We start from the raw sequence: 16,763 nt of genomic DNA, 5'->3' as shown, positions 1-16,763 counted from the left end.
TTACCTAAAAGGCTCAACAAGAAGCTGTGATACTGGCTCCCAAGTGAAATGTAAGGACCAGCTAAAGCCACCAACTGCAACTCCATTACTATTAGAATATCCAAGATCCTTGTTATCAATGACATCAATCATGGGGCATAGCACTTTGGTATGGTCCTTATGGATTTGTGCTAAAAGTGGGACAAGCCTAGAGAATGTACAGAAATCAATTATCAAAACAATGGAAAGAATAATATCAAACTTTGAAAAGTAGAATATTAGTATTGCTTTAAAACTGGTTTTCTAACATAAAATGTCAGAAATGGAAACCCAAGTAAAAAAAATGTTAAAATGAGAGATATAATTATCATATTACTTTTATAAAAATGTATTTTAAAAAATTCAAAACAATTTTCATTTAAAATTATTGGATCTTTTCAGTTTGGTTGCCACTTTTGAATTTCTTCAATTTTGTTCCAATCAATTTCAAATTTGGTGTAGTTTTATAAAACTTAGATAAAACTTAGATATGTTTCGACCAATGATTGGTCCAGGCCATGTCTAACTTAATAGCACCACCTGATAGGATTATTTGAATCCTGTTTAAGTCAAGTTTTGTTTATGGTCCATTCAAGTAGTGAGTTTTTGTTGGCTGAGTTGTATCCAATTATGGGTGGCTTATCTGGTATTCCTTGAAGGAATCTATCCAGACTCCGTTTAAAGTTGATGGGATCCTGTTCCTCTTTGATCTCTTTCATGACAATGTTAAATAGGGCAGGGCCTGTTGAGGAAAAGAAATTATGTTGTAGTGTACATGTATGCTGTGATCTTGAATTGGGCAGGGGATGTATGGCCCGTGGTCCCAGTCTTGGATGAACCTTGAAGCTAATGTTCAGGTCATTTGGGCAAAGTTGGCGGTATATTCTCCACATCGTACAAATGATGTACCGCTCACGGCGACGCTGGAGAGAGTAGAGTTTCAAGGTTTTAAGGTGATCCCAATAATCGAGAGCAGCCATGCCTTCAATTCGTTTAGTGAGTGCTCTCTGGGGTGATTCAATCCTCGAGATGTTTTGTCTTGTATGGGGAGACCACAGTGGGCAGCAGTATTCGAGGTGTGGCCGTACAAAGGAGGAGAAAAGTGGTATGATGACACCTTGTTCTCTGGACCGGAAAGTTCTTAAGATCCAGGAACTCATCCTACGAGCTATATTGACCTTCTTGTTGATGTGTGCACTCCAACTAAGATCGTCATCAACAATTACACCCAGGTCTCTGATATTGTTAGAGGCTGTGAGCGGTTCCCCTGTATGGCTGTTTTAGTGAGGAATTTCTTCCAAAATGCATCAGCTCAAATTTTCCCTCGTTCAGTTGCATTTTGTTTCTGTCTGCCCATTGACTCAGAGCATATAGATCAGACTGGAGTTGAGTTCAGTCTGCTTCTTCATATATGCTCATTATTGATATGAAATTCATTTTCAACATAAATCAATAAATAAACAGTCGAGAGCTTTAAAAGCTTACAAATTTTGGGCAATTTTAACCTATCAAAAGCCACAGACATATAGGTGCCTGTTTCCATAGTAACAAGCGAAGTGTTGGAAAAGCATTTACAAAAACCCACATGTTTACAAACTGATATTCTACACTGTGTTTTCTTGCTTGTACCCAATTAAAACTACAAAATGTGTTATTTGCTCTCTTTTTTTGCATTAAATGCATATTTGTGTAAAACTACAAAATATGTGTTGTTTACTCATTTTTTGCTCATTTATCATTTATTAAATGTTTAAAACACGTGCTACCACTGCAATGTTTGTCGTCTTACAATTGCATTCATACACAAAATGACAGCTTCCAAATCCCGTATTCTGACTGAGTAAAAATGATCAAACTTTAAAACTCTAACTTAAAAAAAAAAAAATTTCTGGAACAAGTGAATTAGGTCCTGAGATTCAGCATGAAAAATTACATTAATGTACCAAATTTGAAAATTTTCACTTAATTTTAAAATTTCAAAAAGTGCAGACAAACTGAAAAGATCCAAATTATTCAAAAAGCTCATAAAATATTAGTTTGCAACATACTAAAATTATTTATGAAATACTTTTCAACATTAAATTGTATACTAAAATAATGTACGTGTCATTAACCTAATATTTAGATGAACATTTAAAGTGGATATTCTGCTAGCCTTTTATAGATTGATAACTTTAGAAGTCATGAATAAATTAACTGTATGTTGAATATACCCATCATTTTCTAGACTTAATCACTATTTCAATGCTCATTTATAAACGGGATCCAAAGTAGTAGCTGTTTTGGTCAGAAAATCTGATTTTCAGTGATTTTCAATAGAAAATTCTGAGTATTCATTATTTACAACAACAGAAACTGTTAGCTTAAATATTCTTACTCTCTGTAATCTTACAGCTTCTTTCAATGCCTTAAAAAGAAAATAGATAAAAGCAAGTAAGTCTTTTGTTAAAAGCATCACAAGTTTCAATTAATATGGCAAAACTTTCAGCTTCCTTAGCAACTTCAACAATTTTTTCTCTATTATATATATATGCACAGCCATGGCTGTGTGATAAGATGTTGGCTTCCCAACCACATGGTTCTGGGTTCAGTTCCACTATGTGGTCCCTTAGGGAAGTGTCTTCTGCTATAGCCAGGCTAACCAAAGCATTGTGAGTGGATTTGCTGGAGAGAAACTGAAACAAGTCCATCATGTGTGTGTGTGAGAGTATTTATATAAGTGTATATATATATATATAAATTTAAAAAAATAAATAAATAAATAAAATAATAATAATAAATATATAAAGGCGGTGCTCCAGCATGGCCGCAGTCAAATGACTGAAACAAGTAAAAGAGTAAGAGTAAAAGAGTATATATATATATATATATATATATATATATATATATAAATTTAAAATTTATAAGTTTAAATTATTTAAATAATTTTTTAATTTTTACTTTAATTTAAATATTTTAATTTGGAATTTTATATTTTTTATATTTTTTTTAATTAATTTTATTTCTATGTATTGGCTTATGATTTTCACTGTTTGATTTGCCTAATAGTGGTTTTATCTCTAATTTAATATATATATATATATATATATATATATATATATAATATATATATATATATATGTATGTATGTATGTATGTATATATATATATATATGTATATATATATCTCATCATTTGAAGTCCATGTTCCATACTGGTATAGGTTGGATGGATTGACTGAGATCCAGTGTATCAAGGGCTCCAGAGACTGCTTTGGCATAGTTTCTATGACTGGATACCCTTTCTGATGCCAACCACTTTACCATGTGTACTGGATGCTTTTTTTTTTGTGCCACCAGCACGATTGAGACCAACATATAGCTCACAAGTCAACAAACCCAGGGAGGAAGGATGTTGCCTCTCTATGTTAGATGGGGATCAAGGTATGGGGGAAGAGGTTGGAGTAGAGCAGGTTCTTATTACAGAGGAGCTACATGGCTATTCACATTTAGGAGAGTGAGAATGAATTAGAGATATCTCCAAGATGAACATTGGTGATGAGGTGTCCAGGTGACACCTCAGGTAGCAAGAGCAGTAGTGTGTGGGGGAATGGGGGTTTGTAAGAGTGTGTAAGGGAAGATATAAGGGAAATGGAGGTAGGCAAAATCTGTGAGGTTTTAGGAGAGGGGTGTATAAATTGGGCAGGTGACAGGGATACTAGCAGTATGGTAGTAATGACACCACTGGAGAGATAAAGAGAAATGATGTTTTGGGGTAGGTTACAGAAGCGGAGTTGTGAGGTAAAACAAGTGTAATGCAGAGGAAAGATAATTTGATAGCCCAGGAAGGGTTGACCACGGTAACATATGGTTGTGGAGAACAATGCTAATGGATAAAGAATGGCCAACAAGGGAAATGGCTCTAGGTAGCAAGAGACAGAAAAGTGATATCATGATGGTGGTGATGGAGAGTGGCAGTGGATGATATGATGGAGGGGGAAGGTGACATGAAAGGGGTATTGATTGATTGCAATGCTCATATATATATATATATATATGAGTGAGAAAGTTGGTGTGTGAAAGCACGTGGTTGGATGTATAAAAAATAGAAAAGAGTGAAAAAACTACAGAAGGCTTGTTTTATAAGGTTAAAGAATATATTTAAGTCGTTATTTTAGAAAAATGTTATAAAATTTTGTATATAGTAACATAGTTTTTGGAGAAATTACCAGTTTCGTGTAAACTTTTCAAATTTCTCAAATGTCTTTACCTACATTGTGTCATGTCTTCGTTATGAAGTGCAAAGAAGAGTTCTAGGCAGGGGGATGTAATAAGGGATTTCTTCCGGTATAAGGGAGTTAATCGCTTTATATTTCTTTTCCCCTTTTTTAATGAGATTAGTTTCTCTGTATAAGAATGTTAGGATGGTTAAGTTCAGGCTTATATTTTTCAATGAAGAATGTTTCCTTGTTTAATCTAATTTGCTATTGGTGTTCCAATAGCACATTGATAGAATGGAAAGATTAAAAATTGTGGTAGTAGTTGCTTTGCGCATTTCTCAATATGTTCACTAAAGGGTATCATATTGTATTCTGGGAATGCAATCTGTTGTCGATGCAGAGTGCATCTGCGTCTGGCTTAAAAGGTACCCTATCAGCCATCTTTTAAACTAGCTCCTGTGGAGGGCTCTTCATTGGGCCTTGAGCACAACAATGACACTTCATGCATTGGAATACATATTAAATTTTATTAAACTTGACCAATATTTTTCAAGCAATGAACAATTTTCATTAAAACAATGATATAATTTGTCGACTTGCAAAGTTGCATGATAAACAATTTTTGTCTCCCTATTCAGGGGTCAGCACAATTTTCTTTCTGTCTAACCTCTCTCTTTCCCTCCCTCTCTTTCTGCTAATTGTTTTTAACCATTACCATCACCAGTACCACCATCATCGCCACCACAACTGCCATACACACACCATTCAGACTTCTGATGCCACCACCATCATCGCTGTCACCTCCACCACCATAACAACTACAGCTCATACTCTTACTATCACCCCATTACCATCACAACCGTTAGTTTACTACTGTCTCTATGCCTCCTATTACTCTTACCCCATCATGAGGAATAATAGAAGTGCCACTGAATAGCGAGAGAGGGGGGTCAAAGTGTGACACATTGACACTCAGAAATTCCTTTTGGCATTTATTATTATAGATACACACATACACACACACACCACACACACACAGATATATATATATATATATATATATATCCTTATATAGTATACAAGCATCTAATGCATTATGGCTACCTCAGGTTACAGGATTTCATGCTTATGGAAATTGTAAAGTATGACTATTAATTTGGGGATACGGTCTGTAATTTCACTCTTACATAAATTCATATTGCACACTTTTAAATTTTTAACAGATTAAAACTACATTTTCTTCTTACCTCAATTGCCACTCATATTTTAGTTATGATCAAACCATATAGTTAATGATTTGAAAAACTATCATCATGTTACACACACACACACACGCACATGTATGTACAGGAGTTGGATAAAATAATGGAAGCATCATAGTATCATAATTTTGAAATATCTATAAAACTATCAAAAGCTTGTTTATTTTCATGTTTTTTTTATTTATTATTAGTGTTGCTTAATATGTTTTGCTAAAATTGCTATTTCTTTTCAGATATTAGAAAAAGATAATTAAAATTCACTAAAATGACAGATCTATCGGATTTTCAAAGAGGCAACATTGTTGGTGCTCATATGGCAGGTGCTAGCATAACAAAAGCAGCCAAAATGTTTGGTGTATCAAGAAGTACAGTCTCAAAAGTAATGACAGTCTTTGAGAAAGAGGGAAAAACTTCGTCGAAACAAAACTCTGGAAGAAAACCAAAACTTTCACATAAGGACCATTGGACTCTTATGTGAATTGTTAGAAAGGATCACAAAAGTACAGCTCCCAAAATTACTGCAGAGGTTAATGATCACTTTGAGAACACAGTTTTCAAAAAAACTGTTTGTTGGGAGCTGCACAAAGCTGGATTTCATGGGAGGGCTGCAATCAGAAAACCACTATTTTCAAAAACAAACGTTGCAAAGCGTTTAGAGTGGAGTAAAAACCTACAGAATTGATTCCTAGAGCAGTGGAAGAATGTTATTTTCTCAAATGAGTCATCCTTTACCTTATTTCTGACCATTGGCTGAGTATATGTGTGGAGACATCCAAAAGAAGCATTTGATCCATACTGCCTTCTTCCAACTGTTAAACATGGAGGAGGATCCGTGATGATCTGGGTGGGTGGGGGCTATATCTTGGAAAACCACTGGTCCAATGGTTTCCCTTCATGGTAGAATTAATAATAAAGAATAAGCATTTTATCTGATCAAATTCATCCTATTATTGCAGAACTGTTTCCGGGGGGAAACACAATCTTTCAGGATGATAATGCACCAATTCACACAGCTAAAGTTGTTACTGAATGGCATGAGGAACATTCTAGTGAAGTTGAACATCTTATCTGGCTACCACAGTCCCCAGATCTCAATATTATTGAACATTTATGGAGCATTTTAGAAAAACAAATAAAGTTCCGGGTTCAGTCCCACTGCGTGGAACCTTGGGCAAGTGTCTTCTACTATAGCCTCGGGCCGACCAAAGCCTTGTGAGTGGATTTGGTAGACAGAAACTGAAAGAAGCCCGTCGTATATATGTATATATATATGTGTGCGTTTGTGTGTCTGTGTTTGTCCCCCTAGCATTGCTTGACAACCGATGCTGGTGTGTTTATGTCCCCGTCACTTAGCGGTTCGGCAAAAGAGACTGATAAAATAAGTACTGGGCTTACAAAGAATAAGTCCCAGAGTCGAGTTGCTCGATTTAAGGCTGTGCTCCAGCATGGCCGCAGTCAAATGACTGAAACGAGTAAAAGAGTAAAAGAGTGTGTATATATATATATATATATATATATATACCAACAATTATAGAAACTACAAGAGAAAGTCTACCACAAACACGTTGGATGTTAGAACAAAAAAAATTGCAAAAAGAAACACATCAAAAAAGAAAAGAGATGTGGAAGACATGGGAAAGACTTATTAACATTAGAAAATAAAATTTCTGGAAGGCATATAAATGTGGAAAACACACTGAAATTCATTCTAAATGGATTTCACTAGCTGCACCCATACTTCCTCATAAGTACCTAATTAAGGAAATTGTAGGAGAACTGGAGGAGGAAACAAAACTTCGATGAGAGCTCACTATGACAAAATTCAGGACCAACATCTTACTACAGTAAGAACTCTTCATTACTATTACAAGAACACCCTAATACACATAACATGCAAAAAAATCACAAACAAAACAGATATTCCTTTGATCAAACCATTAGGGGTAGAAAAAGGGGATCGTTCTCAAGATCTCAACAAAGATTACCTGTAAAGAATGGGGCAAAAACCGGTCTGGACCCAGAAGTAAACTAAGATTAGTTCCCCAGATTGTTAAAAATAGTACTAACAACAAAATGAAAAACCAAATATGAAGCAAGACAGAAAACATGACAAAACCAATAAAATGCCACAACCAAAACACAAAGTTCATAAAAAATAATAGAAATTATAAACAGAAAAATCCATTTTTTAGTTTCAGGATAACAAACATCAGAAAAAGAAGAAAAAAACAAGAAGAAACATATCCAAAACAACTTAATGTATTGACTCTAAAATAATTAATTTATCTACAGGAGAGTTAGACAATGATGAAATCAAACTTTTGGGGAAAAGACTGAAATTCACACCTATACCAACAGTCAACCATCAAGAATTGGAGGAGGATATCCAAAAATTCTGTCAGAAATTACCTGCTGAATTCTTTGCTAACAAAAATAGTGAGATTGACAAAGGAAGAAATAACTATCTTGACCAATACATGGATATCCTGTCTAAATTTCCCCTCAGATGAAATACTAATGCTAGGCCAAATATTAATGAATCAGAGATGTCTGCACTTAAATACCTACAAAACAATAACACAATAATCTTTAAACAAGAAATCAAGTGGGTGCAATTGTCATGATGGATGCCAAAAACTACAAAGATTTAGTGGAAGACCAATTGAAGGACACAACATTCTATTGTGAAATACCTTTAAATATAGACCACCACATCATGAAGAAGGTCAATAACCTGGTTTCCCAACACAACTCCCTTACCAATACTGAAAGAGACTACATCAATTTCAAGCCAAAACCCAGCAAATTCTGTGGCTTACCAAAAATACACAAGTCAGAAAAAATTCAACATGCAGTAAAGGAACAATGGAATGAGTACGTAAAATTACTACACCTGAAAGACCTAAAATGTAGACCTATTACAGCTGGTCCAGCATACACTACCCACCATCTAAGCAATTTTATTGACATTATTTTGAAACCATTATGTACCCACATACCTAGTTTCATTCTGGATGACAGCAACTTCCTGTCCCACCTTCCTAAAACAATGGAATCGAATTCATTTTTACTTAGTTACACCAATATTCCATATGATTTAGGAATAAGGTGATTAAATACTGGGTGGAAAAAACATAGAGAGAGAAATGATTCCTAGTAGAATCCTCATGCCATTTATATTAAGTGCCGTCAAACTTATCCTTGAAAATACGACATTCTTTTTCAATGGAAAGAATTACATCCAAGTTAGAGGCATAGCGAAGGGAATGAGATTTGTTCCCATTTATGCAAACTCTGAAATGGGATACTTAGAAAAACACCTCTATCAAAGAACAGAGGAAAACTACAGTACTGAATTTGGAAGGCACACTGAAGATGCATGGAAGAGATTATTTGATGATTGCTTCATAATCTGGACAAAAACTCTAGACACTCTGGAAGAATTTAATATCCTCCTGAACAATCTGCACCCAACTCTCCAATTACAAAGGAGATTAGTACCAAATTACCATTTCTAGACATAATGGTAATTAAAAGTGACACCACCATCACCACTGATATATATACTATAAACACAGACATACATCAATACCTGAACTTTAAATCATGCCATCCACACATACAAAACACAAACATTTGTACCATTGCAGAAGATGTGAATACCAGAGACAAATGCTTAACAGAACTCAAAGAATTTCTACTCAAACAAAAATACCCATCTCTACTTAAAGAAAATGGTATGTAGCGTATTATAGAAATACCCGTACAACAACTTTGGCAACCCAAAGAAGAGGAAAACAAAAACAAGTCATACCATTTATAATGACACACAATCCGTGTCACTAAAATATCTTTAGCGTTGTCAAAGCAAATTTAAAATCATTACTCAAGGTAATGAATTAAAGAATATATTCACGGATCAAGCTATGGTTCTAAGTAAAAGACAGCCAAAAAAATTGAAACAATTATTAACAACAGCAATGTTTGACCTAAGCAACAATGACGAATCATTTATTGTATCTAAATGCAATGATAATCGGTGTGGTACGTCAGTTCATATATACCAGTCAATATATGAACACAAAAGCTAGAATATTTACAAAAGCAAATATGAACTGCAAAAGCAGAAATTTAATTTACTGCATCAAATGTCCAAATTGTGAAGAGATATACATTGGTCAGACTAGGAATGCATTCATGTGTCCACTAACAGCAAATTAGGGACGCTGATGTTCATTACATCCCTTTAAGCAGCACTCTGGCAACATGCGGTCAGAAAAAGTTTATAATATTCCCATTCTACAAACTACACAACTTAAGTGCAGTTCAGAGAAACGTCAGAGAAGGATTTTATTCATAAATTCAAACTCATTTTAAATGGACACTTATAGTAACAGTAATAATTATGATGGTGGTGATGATAATAACAATAAATACTACTACTACCACTACTACTACTACCATTAACAACAACAATAATAAAGGTGACGGTGAAGATGGTAGTAGTGTTGATCTTATGAATATTGACTTGATTCAAATGTAAAAATTTCTGGAATACAAGGTCTGATTAATAAGTATCCAGACTGTTGCCATAGTAATGAAGCTACAGCATGCGGAGTGAAACCACTTGGCACAGATTAACCTTGATCTCTGACGTGCATGTGCACTAAGTTTTAACATTCTAGTTCTCTTCTGCTTTTTACAGCAGTGCTTTGAACTAACGTATGTAACGTGTGGTTATCGCATTGACCATGACAGAGAGGACACCTGCTCAGAGGCATACACAAAGTTGCAGAAAGTATTTGGAGAGGAGACTATGAGTCGCACACAAGTGTACAAGTGGTACAGACATTTCCAAGATTGCTGAAAAAAATGGTGATAGTGATGAGTGTTTTGGGAGATCTGGGAGTGTTTTGCAGAACTGAGAAAAATATCACAGATGTGTGTGCAGCTGTGAGGGGAAATCATGGAATCACCATCCATGTGTTATCAGGGGATGTGCAGATTACTTACGGTTCAGTTCAGTCCATTATCACTGAAGATTTGGGTATGAGACACGTCTCTGCCAAATTTGTGCCAAAACTGCTTTCAGCAGGCCAAAAAGACACTCAGGTTTCAGTTGCATCTCAGAAGAACAGAATGGAGTAATTGGAGCAAGAGCACTCACAAAAACAAAAGAGATTTGGGTATGAGATGTGTGTCTACCAAATTTGTGCCAAAACTGCTTTCAGCAGGCCAAAAGGATACTTCGGTTTCAGTTGCTTAAAATCTCCTTGGTTGTCTCAAGAATGATGAAAAGTTTTTGAAAAATTTGCATAGGCCTCTGAGCAGGTATTGCCAAGCTTTTGGCAAAATTTGATGCAGATTCTCTGCTCAACTTTCTCTGTTATGGTCAATGTAATGATCACATGCTACACACCTTCCTTCCAGGCACTACCGTAAACAGTGGCAGTGAGCTACAACATTAAAACTTACTGCGCATGCACAGCAGAACTCAAGGTCAATCTGTGCCAAGCAGCTTCACTCTGTGTTTTAGCTTCATTACTATGGCAACAGTCCGGATACTTATTGATCAGACCATGTAGTAACAATAGAATTCAATGAAAACAGGAATGTTGTTTACAACATTCCCAAATATAGCCAAACAATTATTCCTTTAGGTCCTGTCAAAGTAAAGAATGCCTGAAGTGCCCAACAAACTATGCTGTCTAAGCCTCACACTGATTGGTCAAAATGCAGGTAGAACTTAGTTGGCATGTACACCAAGCTGTGACATCTAAGCCACATACTGGTTTGTCAAAATACAGTTTATAAGATTCAAGTTCCTGGAGCCCATCAGAGCGTATTTCAAGGACAAATCCAGCCATTTCACTACAGTCGTCATTTCACTACATAAACCTGTTGATTGCAAAGTACTAGTTTTTCTCAATAATGTAAAATTCTAAATAGTGTAAATAATAAAACATGAAAATCAGAATTAGTTGGAATTTCATTAATTTCAGCTGGAGACGATGTTCTCCTGGGGCTACAAGCTACAGTAACACCCACCCTTAGTGGTTAGCCATATTGAGATGGCTAGTATACCTCACATTGTCGTGCAGTTACTGTTTACATCTCGTTCAGAGATTTATTATTGCTTGCGTACAGTTTTTCGAGATCAGTGACGAAAAGTTACTGGAAAAACGTTATAAGGATTTGCATTGGGACTCCCTTCATCGAAAACTGGTGATTGTCGTACGCCGACGACAGGTCAATACCTAGAAACTACAGTCCGTGTGTATTACTTAGGTTGATGAGGGAGGGATGACCTCCCTTTGCAAATACCATAAGGGCACAGAAAGTGTGCCTAAAGCCAGCTGGAAACGATGTTCTCCTGGGGCTACAAGCTACAGTAACACCCACCCTTAGTGGTTAGCCATATTGAGATGGTTAGTATACCTCACATGAATATATTCTTTATACAAAATCATACAGATTCAGATATGTCTATATATATGTATACATACAGATATATGTTGTTGTATTTTGGGATGGTCATTTTTTGTTTTGCCAAATAAATACACGCACTATATATTTGTTCTTCACTTGTTTATTACTGTTCAGCATTTTCGTGTGTTTTTGCTAGTGCTCTTGCTCCAATTACTCCATTCTGTTCTTCTGAGATGTGCATCCTTATGTGTGCATGCTTTTGTGTCTGTGTTTGTGTGTGTGCGTGTGTATGTGTGCGCATGTGTGTATGCTAGTGTGTGCGTCACTGTTCTTAGCAGCAGTATGGCCTTCCCCTCAGCCCAATCCTCTCACCCCATTGTGCTGCTGCTGTTGCTGTTGAGTGGTCTGGTCTGAGCGGTCTGAACCGTGGTCCTTTGCTATTTGTAAGACCCGCAGAAGAGAAAGCAGGTCAACCCCCGACACAGAGAGCATCGATGGATGGATGAATATGCATCCAGGCTCAGCGGTTGCGTAGGAAGTCGGGGACAAGAAACAGGAAGAAAGAGTGAGAGAAAGTTGGAGTGAAAGAGCACAACAGGGGTCGCCACCACCCCCTGCCAGAGCCTCATGGAGCTTTAGGTGTTTTCGCTCAATAAACACACACAACGCCCAGTCTGGGAATCGAAACCGCGATCCTCCAACAGCGAGTCCGCTGCCCTAACCACTGGGCCATTGCGCCTCCACTTGCTGTTGCTGCTGTCCAAAGACCCAAACATTTGGTACGGTGCCTGTATCTCTATGTTTGTGTATTCATCAACAGTGTTGCCATCGTGGTAGTTGTTGTTGTTATTTCTATCATTGTCACTGATGCTGCTGCTGTTGTTATTTGTCTTCTTGATATTGTTGTGGCCATCCATAAAATTTCTTGTGTGTGTATGTAGGGGTTCACTTCATATGTTGTTTGTATCCATGCGCTTGATATAGATTTATTATTTATATTTTATCTTTCCATCCTGGCCTCCACTTCTCCTGCACTATCTCCAACACCTCTGTCTCCTTTCTCGACATTTCGGTCAGCATTCATCACTCCACTCTCACCACCTCCATCCACTACAAACACACAGACTCACACTCATACCTCAACTTCTCCTCCTCCCACCCTAAACACACCAAGCTTTCCATCCCCTATTCCCAATTCCTCCGTCTACGCAGGCTCTGTAGTGACGACCATTATTTTGAGACTCAGTCTCAACTCATGGCTCGCCACTTCATCCTACGTGGAGATCCCCTCACCACAACCCACACTGCCCTTGCCAGAGCATGTTCCGTGGACCATACATCTGCTCTCTCCCCCTGAACCTGCCCTGCAGTCTCCCGCCTCCCTTTTCCGCTCACCTACCACCCCACCATCCTACCTCTCCAACGCACCATTCTCTGAGCTTTCCGGCATCTCCAACCCAACCCATCCACTTCACACATCTTCCCTAACCAACCCCTCTCCTCCTTCAAACGAGCCCACAATCTACGAGACATTTTGGTCCACAGCTTCTTCCCCAACCCTACCTCCCAACCTGGCTCGCTCCCCTGCTCCCGCCCACGCTGCCGCACTTGCCCTTACCTCTCCAACATCACCCACCTCACCGGCACCCATCATCGACCCTATCACATCACCGACTTCTTCACCTGCACCTCCACCAATATCATCTATTGCATTTCCTGCTCTCTCTGCCATTCTCTATACATCGGACAAATGGGACGCCGCTTGGCTGACCGGTTCGTGGAACACCTCTGAGACATCCGCCTCAGTAATGGCACCCCAGTCTCACACATTTCCACTCTACTCTTTGCAACACCTGTCCGTGTTCAGATTGTCCTTGCACAGAGGCCATCCTGACTCCCATTTGCGCCGTGAACAGGGATTAATCTTCTCTCTTCGCTCCTTTATGCCATTTGGGCTCAACTCTCCTTCCCTCTTCATCTAACCTCCTTCCCTCGCCTCTCTCTCCCCCTCCCTCCTACTTCCTCCCACCCAACTCTCCTTTCTTGTCCCGACTCCTACTTCTCTTCTCTCCTACTTCTCTTCACCCCTACTCTCTTTCCCTCTTCTCTCTTACTCTTTCACCTTCTCTTTCTCCTTTCTCTCTTACTCTCTCCTCACATACCCATCTTCCCCTTCCCCCTTCATTTTCAACCCTCCCCCATAAGCCCACCCCACCATTACACATTCCTACTCCACCTTCCCTATCCTTCCCATCCCTCCATCCTTTCCCCTACACCCTCTCCCACATACCCACCTCTACCCCCACCATCTTCCTACCCACATACCCCAACTCTACCCCCAACCCTCAGCTGAACCCACACCCCACCTATGCTATCCCTATTTTCGCCTCCCCCACCTCCCAACATCAAACCACACCACACTACACCATACAACATTACACATCACATCACAACACACCACCCACACACCAGCACTGACCAATTCCCATCCCCACATTTTCACACCTACACATCCAGACCACCAGCCCTCTTTCACACGCACATATATACTCTCTTATACACACACGCACCTTCGTTTTGGGGGTCATCATTACTTTGTTATCTCCCCTACTTCTTTGCTCTCTTGTGTGACCCTTCTGTCCAGCAGTCAGTCGCCATGGTAGATCGTTAGCCACTACACACATTGTTTTTCTCTCCTTGTTTTTTTCTGTGTCCCTTTTTGTAGAAGAGCATAGGCTTGAAACGTAAAAGACTTTTTCTATTCCTGAGCGTTATACTAATACATCTGTTTGTTTTGTACACCACATGCCTTTATCTTTTGTTTTTTCGTAAACCCTCCCTATATACATATATAGACACACACATACACATATATATATATATGAAGAGAAGACAAAGCAATAACAATTAAGGAGGCAGACAAGGGCAACGCGATAGTAGTAATGAATACAAACGATTATAAAAATTTAGTACTATCCCTATTAAGAGATGAAACGTATTATGAAAGGGCCCCACAGTATAATCAGCAAAAAATAATGCATAACCTTAGGACATTAATCAACACATACCGAGAAGGACTCACGGACAAGGAGTATGAATACATCACTAACTTCAAATGCAAATCGAGTTTGTTCTATGGTATCCCTAAAGTACACAAAAGCCAAATAATTAGAGAAACATGCAAAACATCTACCGATATACTCATCAAAATCCCTTCACCAAATGATCTTAAACTTAGACCGATAATAGCAGGGCCAGCATGTGAGACTCACTGCCTCAGCAATTTCTTAGACACACTTCTTAAACCTTTCCTAAAACACATCAAAAGCTACGTAAGAGACGATATAGACATGCTCAACCACCTCCCTAAAACAGTCAATGAGAAAACCCTTCTAGTATCATTCGACGTAGTTAATCTTTATTCTAACATCCCTCACAACCTAGGAATAGAAGCGATCACCTTCTGGCTGAATAACTACTCCTTTGAACTCCCAACTCGCATAAACAAAGACCTTATAATAGAAGGACTTAGATTTATTTTAGAAAACAATTACTTTATTTTTGACAATAATTTCTACAGACAAAGATCGGGAACAGCGATGGGCACGCGTACTGCATCCTCTTTTGCCAACCTAGTGATGGGATACCTCAAGAAAATACTCTACCAGATAACACTCGAGCAATTTGGAAACACCTTCTCCACCTATATCCAGAACAACTGGAAAAGATACCGCGATGACCGTTTCATCATCTGGGATAAAAGTATAGAGAAACTTGAGGAATTTAAAATACTATTAAATGGAATAAATGATAATATACAATTCACGATGGATCATAACGAAGAAGAATTACCATTTTTAGACATCCTCATTAAGAAAACTGGCAACAAAATAGAGACAGATATCTACTATAAACCGACAGACTCCAAACGGTACCTACCCTTTGATTCATGCCACCCACGACACACTAGAATAAATGTCCCGTTTTGTTTAGCTAGAAGGATTTGCACCATAATACCAGACACAAACATCCTCCACACATCTCCAGGAACTTAGAACCACACTCACAAATAGAAACTATCCACAGCCCCTAATAGACAGTGCAATCCAAAGGGCACTCAAATTAAGTATAGAAGACCTGAGACAAACAAAACCAAAAAAGAAAGAACAATTAAAAACCCTTCCCTACATCACTACACACAACCCACTCAACAATGAGGCCTTCAGCACCATACTACAAAGCACAGCCCTGCTAAAGGGAGACCAAAAGATGAACCGGATCCTCGAAACACACACCATCATTAAAAGTAAATGGCAACCAAAATCCTTGAAAAGGATTCTAACCCAAGCTAAACTGCACTCAACATCAACCACAAAACCAGCAGTTAGAAAATGTGGAAGGCCCAACTGCGGAATCTGTGTCATCTTGGTAGAAGGTTCAGAATTTATACTAGAACAAGGCCATCAGTTCACCATTAGAGCGAACTTCACCTGCGCATCAGAAAACTTAATTTACGTCTTAACATGCGCAGGCTGCAATAGGCAGTATATAGGCCATACAAAAAATAGCTTACGTAACAGGATGGCGGTGCATAAATCACAAATTAGAAACCCTGAATACCGGAAAATACTGGTCAGCAGACACATAGATAGATGTGCTGCAAATGTAAATCCGAAATTTACAACTTACCCACTTTATAAATTCAGTGACAGCGTAACCTTCACGCAATGCCAAAATAAAGAACTTTATTTCATCAAAAAATTTAGACCAAGTTTGAACACCCTGGGCCAGGAATATTAAAACAAAACATTGGTCCTCCGAAAAAGAGAAATGAAATTCTACCACAACCACTACGA

The 16,763-nt window shown here is 38.0% G+C and overlaps 1 protein-coding gene across 3 annotated transcripts in view; it reads right to left on the bottom strand.

Moving 5' to 3' along the window:
- The window catches only part of LOC115216642 (probable N-acetylgalactosaminyltransferase 9), a 109,782-nt gene that overhangs the window by 46,445 nt on the left and 46,574 nt on the right, over window positions 1–16,763 (bottom strand). For 2 of the 3 annotated variants that reach the window (XM_029786129.2, XM_029786131.2), the window contains one exon: window positions 5–187. The exons of the other annotated variant lie outside the window; for it this stretch is intronic. In XM_029786129.2, the coding sequence (XP_029641989.1) occupies window positions 5–187 (183 nt within the window). The remainder of the gene's footprint in view (window positions 1–4; window positions 188–16,763) is intronic. 3 annotated transcript variants of the gene reach the window in all.

Source organism: Octopus sinensis, linkage group LG10 (assembly GCF_006345805.1).
Source record: "Octopus sinensis linkage group LG10, ASM634580v1, whole genome shotgun sequence".
In the NCBI taxonomy this organism is placed as follows: Eukaryota; Metazoa; Mollusca; class Cephalopoda; order Octopoda; family Octopodidae; genus Octopus; species Octopus sinensis.
Note: the sequence above shows the minus strand (reverse complement) of the source record. Positions and strands in the feature narration are given on the sequence as shown.